The sequence below is a fragment of the Coloeus monedula genome, assembly GCF_965178545.1.
Source record: "Coloeus monedula genome assembly, chromosome: 2".
NCBI classification, from domain to species: Eukaryota; Metazoa; Chordata; class Aves; order Passeriformes; family Corvidae; genus Coloeus; species Coloeus monedula.
Window position 1 is genome coordinate 11,784,919 of NC_138782.1, and position 6,000 is coordinate 11,790,918.

General features: G+C 43.5%; 1 protein-coding gene across 10 annotated transcripts in view; it reads left to right on the forward strand.

The window, feature by feature from the left end:
- GPCPD1 (glycerophosphocholine phosphodiesterase 1) overlaps positions 1–2,510 on the forward strand; it is a 43,441-nt gene extending 40,931 nt beyond the window's left edge. For 9 of the 10 annotated variants that reach the window (XM_082303484.1, XM_082303482.1, XM_082303491.1 and 6 more), the window contains one exon: positions 724–2,510. In XM_082303484.1, coding sequence (XP_082159610.1) covers positions 724–928 — 205 coding nt within the window. In that variant the 3' untranslated portion in view covers positions 929–2,510. The remainder of the gene's footprint in view (positions 1–723) is intronic. The other variant, XM_082303483.1, reaches the window with a different exon arrangement.
- Positions 2,511–6,000: the final 3,490 nt, after the last annotated feature.

Here is a 6,000-nt window from a genome sequence, read left to right on the forward strand (position 1 = left end):
CACCAATGCTTTTGCTTTATAATGAATTACACCAGAATAGTGTTTGAGTTGTGCTCAGTGCTTACACTGTCAAAATGTGGTTTGGATGTGGACAATCTGCTATGACGCTGACATTTCAAATCCTGCAGCTTCGTTTGTGTGTATGAAAATAAGAAAGAGGATAGACTGTTGAAAATAGCGTGGGTGGTTAATTGGCATTAGGTGCGGAGAGAGGTCAGGTTTTCTATTTTTCACTCTTCACTTAATATTGTGGTAATTATGGTAATTTAAAAAAGAAAAAGTTCTGAACTGGGGGGAGGTGAAATACTTCTTGAAACAGTAAGTATACACTCCATGCAGTATTATGTACAAGCAGCATACCACAGTCTGTTCAAATAACCTCAGGGCTCTGAAATTTCTTATGCTTTGAGCTTTGAAGCCTGGAACACTCTTATTTCACTGCTTTGTGCCACCTGCAAAATCGCATTTGTCAGGAGACCAAGTGAGTATATGCCAGTAGGTTTTTAGTATATCCAATGAAATACTAACTAGTCTGTGTAAAGGGAATACCATTTTATGTTGCAAGATGAGCACCAAAACTTAAGGTACTTACCTCAAACAAACTGTCTTTGGGACCTAATTTTACTCTGTTACAGAAAACAACCCAGGTGCTTCATCTGGTGTACATTTCTGTGAACTGCTAGTTTATACTGATCAGTGTTTTTTCTTTTCTCATTTATTCAGGATATATGACTCAAATCCTGAACAACCAAATATATTCCAGGTGGAGCAGCTGGAACGTCTCAAGAAAGAACTGCCGGAGTTGAAAAGCTGTGTGTGTCCTTCAGTTAGCCACTTCAAATCCATAGCTCCATGTAAATGCCATCATAGTTACCTGGAAGAGAAAGCTGTAGATAACTTGAAGAGTGTTCAGATGCAAAAGGACTAATTTTAGGCAGAATGCTGTTTTGTATCTATGGAATTTTCACCATTGGATTAGTTCTGTCTAGGCTTTCAGGTTGGTTTGTTTTAATTTTAAGTCTTCAAATAGCAATAACTGTGTTCCTCCTTCCTAGCAGTACTTAGTAAAATTTCAAACAATGTTAAAATATTCAGCCAGTTACAGTTATTGTTCCAATTTACATATACAGTTTTAACTTTTCCCTCAAATCATCTCAAATCTTGAAAAAGAAAAGTATCACTAGTGCTTTTAAAAGACAAAAATTAATTAAGCGGTCTCAGTAGTGAAAGCTCAGAAACTAAACTGTAGAGAAATTACAATAATCTGATATTGAATATGCTGAAAATTTGTTTTAACTTTGATTTTACTTACAGGCTGACAAGCTGTAGCATTTGTCTGACAGCAGGAAATTAAAAGAGTGATTTTTAAGATAGATATAAATAGACCTGGCCTATAAAAACATCTGAACGAATTGGTACCTCACGTATATGTATTTGCACTGGTAGATCCACCTGTATACAAAGCTTTGTGCCATTTTAAAGTATTTATTTATTTTTTAGTAAACTGCAGCTCATTTTCCCCCATTTCATTGAACATTCAGGCTGCTGCCTTTGTTTCCTTAGCTCTCAGTTCAGTGGTACAGTGCCTGTGTACAGCAGTCAAGGGGGAACCACGAGTACAGGTTTTTCATTAATTGCACACAGGCCTGCTAAACTTCAAAAATGTTGCTAATAATCTTCACAGAATTACAGGAGTATCTTCAGTGGTCGAGAATCTTTTTTGCACAGTAACCTTAAAGAACAGAGTATGTACCCTGCACAAACTCTACAAAATGCATGCTTTATCTATTAAGCATGAAATTTAGGTGTTTGCTGAGGTCCTTGCATCTTTATGGTGCTAGTTATGTGTGAAGGGTGCAAGGGCCAATTCAACAACTTAATCTCCTTTGCCTGAGAAACCACAAGCCTGTTATCACAAACATTTGGAGAAGAGGCTACACCATATGTGGTTTGTCTTACTTACATAATGCAAGCTACTGGCTTTTGTATTTTGCAAGATTTTTGGCTTTTACCATAGAGCAAGAATCACAAATGTACTGAATTCAGATAATCAGTATTCTGTTGGCTGGTATCTATCCTCTGTAATTTATTACAAAGTCATAGTTTAGAGTTCTTAATAGATAAGTATGCATGTCCTTTCTCCTCCTGACATTGCAGGTCATGCCAAACACAACAGCTGTAACTTTCTACTGAAGTGTTAATGTATAATAAGAATGGAAAATATTTATTTTTTTTCTCTTGTAAATTGACAATGAAAACAATAGTATGTACTATATTCTTTATATACAGTCATTGCTACATATAGATCTGATTGTACAAAGAGTAAAGCCATTGCAAATAAGTGCTTGAGTCTGCACTGCTGAGCAGTTTGAAACCGCTTGTTTTGACTTGTGCATTTTAGTATTTAAAGTTTGTTTGTCCTGCACAAACGGCACAGTAGTGATTAGGTATCTGGAAGCCTTCTTTTATTAAAAAAACAAACAAAAATGCAAAACAACCCTAAACCAAAATTGGAAGTGTGCGAGCTGTGTTTTTGAGAAGGGGAGGGGGCATTGAACCAGAATCTTGGCATCAGGAACCTGTGACTGTTACTGGATACATTCCTCACCTCTGTGGTTAATTCTTTTTTTTTTCTTAATTTTTTTCCCTCATTTTTGTACCCTGTGGGATCCTCTTGACAGGTCTTGAGGGCTTTGCCAACTCCTAGCAGAGTTGGTGTCACTGCTTGTGAAAGCTGGGCAGCACATCCACAGAGATATTGAGAGTGACACATGGTCTGTGTGAAGGTGGTGCAGAAGTTGAGCTGTGTGAAGCACCCTCTCAGACTAATCCCAGTGAGATGCTCAGTGGGGCTTAGGCATCCTTAAAATCTTATTTCCCAGCCTTCAGTGCTCAGGGATTGGCCTGTTCCGTTTGAGGGGAGTGGAAATAAATACACCCACTGTGATGATTTTACAAGAGTTTTGAGCAGTGTTAGTTGCTGGTGTTTTCTTGCTTGACTCCCTTATTTCTGAGTAAGTTGTGTCAGCAACTTCCTCCAGACCTGAGGAGCTTCAACAGCTCTCCTGCTGTGCCAGTTGTTGGAGCTGAGCTCACAGCTCGGCCACACTGAGCAGCTGTTCTGCCACAGCCATTGGCCTTGCAGCCGGGGTAGAGGGAGCCAAAGAGCAGGAATTCGGGATCTGGCAGGGGAGCCTGCCACCTCCTGCTTTGGAGTGCTTGTTGGAGACCAGCATGGTCTGGGGCAGAGATGGCTTTGCTCCAGCCAAGGGTCCGCTACAGAATTTTAATCCAGAGTTGTGGGAGTTGTAGTAGGGGAGACAGAATTTCACTCTTGATTTTGGAACATTTCCCTTTGGCGCCCCCAAAGACTGGGCTCTACATCTCTGATGACAATCCCACTGTCTGCCATAATGACCGTGGACAGTGAGTAAGGACTGCTCCCGCTACACCAGTCGTGATCTCCTGCTGCAGCAATCAGCCAACAGCACAGCAGCTCTGCTGCCCTGGAAGATGTCTGGGATGGGTAGGACGCAGTCATGGACTAAATGAACTCTACAGCCACCTCAGAGGGACAGCCACTGACTGTGGAAATGATGCCTGTACTCGTGTGTATTTATATATGTGTGTATGTAGTTGGGAGGTGTGGGAGCTGGGCATGCCAGAGCTGGTGGAGAATAAGGGATGGAGAATGTCCTAGTTTTGGCCAAGGACGGGTCATTTTTGGTGACAATAGGTGCCAGCTGAGAAAGCTCTAGCTGGCTCCACATGGCTGGGGGGGCATGGCCAAGACTGAGATGTCACTCAGTACCGCTTCACTTCGTTGCTGGGTACAGGGAGAGGGGATTCTTTGGTTTTTAGAAGAAGGGAGTGGCTTCCAGTCAGAAACGCGTGTGGGGGCTGGGCAGGTCGGTGTGGGGTGCTGTGGTCACATCAAGTCAGGCTCTGCAATGAGCATTTTGCATGTGAATCACCTTCCCTTTTGTATACTTTTGTTATTAATATTGTTGCTGTTACTGTTTCCTTGTCTCATTGCTGTTTCCACTAAATGGGTCTTATTTCAACCCTGATCTTGGCCTTTTGTGCCTCCAGTTCTCCCTGGCCACCCTTGGGGGGGAGAGGAGGAGCCAAGGGAGTAGCAATGTGATTTGGAGTCTCAGGGAAAGAACTAAATTGGGGAGCACCATTCCTAAATGGAGTGGAGCAGCACTGCCCAAAGAAGTGAAGGCAAGTCCTCGGCACCATCAGGGAACCTGCTCCCCTGCCTTGAGGACTCTGCTGTCCATGGTCCCTGCAGGGTGCCGAGGCCATGGGGAGGGACAAGGGAGAGTTAAGGTAATCCCAGCCTTGTGGCCATATCCAGGTTGTGGTAAATCTTACAGGCACCCAGGTCCCAGTAGGGAGCACAGGGACCTGCTCCTTCCTGAATCCTGTGCTAGCCTGGCACAAGGATGAAGACAATCCCCCAATGTTGTGGTTGAGGAGTGGTATTCTCCAATTGAATATTCCCCTTCCACAAGGCGCTCACACACTCTTGCCTCCCCTGCAGGGGGATGAAGAGGAAAGTTGAAGACACAAAGGGTAAAAGATCATGAATTAAGAACATTTCACTGGAAACAGCACTGGAATAGGAAAAATGAACAGTAGGGAACAGACATTACCCAACTGCTCCCTCTGCCACACTCAGTGGGAGCTGTCCCTGGAAGAATGACATGAGGTGGTACAGAACATGGTCCTGGCCGTGTCTCCTTCTGGCTACTGCAAAAATTAACCCTGTCCTTGCCAGAACCAGGACATTCTCCACCCCTTATTCCATACCATCTATGTCATGCCTAGCTCCTACACCTTCCAGCTATATACAGATACATATTTATAAATATTTATAAACACACAAACGTAGGTATCATTTCCACAGTCAGTGGCCATCCCTCCAAGGTATCTGTTGAGTTCATTCAGTCCATGACTGAGTTTTCTCTGTCTTAAATGTCTTCTAGGTCAGGAGAGCTGGTGTGTTGCGATATGCAGTGGCAGTTTCCATGTAGGAAATTATTTCCCCAAATAACTGGGGCTTCACATACTTCATAATCACATAGATCTTGTATCTTAACTAAAAACATGCAGCAAAAGTCTTGGTCACAACAAGTGGCAGCTGAGAAAACTCTTGCTGGCTCCACATTTGTCTCACACCCCTGGGTTTACACCCCATGTCCTGGAGTTTCTTGCTTTCCTTCTCAGCTGCATCCATCATATCAGTCTCCCAGAGCCCAGCTTCAAGGCTTTAAACAGCCAGCAACTTCTTCCTTACAGATCTTAGAAGCAAAAGCCAGCACTGGCTTTCCCCTGCCCCTTGCAGCCTATAAACTGCGCTACATGCAGGTCTTTGCTCTTTCCTTTCACTGTATGTACCCTCAGATTCTCTCACAGAATCTATGTTCAAAATTAAAAAAAAGACCTAAACAGTAGCTGCTCCCCCAGAAAAGGTCCTGGAAGAAAGAGCCGGTGCTGGACTACACCTTTAGTAAGCTATAAATGGCACTGAGATGATTAGCTTTCCCTTTTTCCCTCTTGCAGAGCCAGGATCCAAACCTGAAGCCCTTCCCTAATTGCTCCCGCAGTAAAGGCGCCAGGAAAAAAAAGACGTTGGCTTTTATCTTCCCGCTGTCACCATTCAGAGCTCCACCCAGTATCCCTGTGTACTTCCTAGACAATTAAATGTACCTGACACTGCCTCAGAAACCCAAAGGGCAGACCTGAAGAAATGGCTAGAGACTACTGGCAAACAAAATGTGCCAGGACAAAAAGAAATGCATTTATTTTGGAAGGCAAGCAGCTCTCCCCAGTGTTCCTGCTGCAGATAAGAGGCTGCCCAGGGGAGGTAAAGGCCAGCAACAGCTTTCTTTCATGGCAGTTCTGTGTGGGAGCAATCCACTCCTGGGAGCCCTGCACCAAAATTTGGATACTGCCTCCAGTGTTGAATACATCCACCAGGGTCTGCTCTAA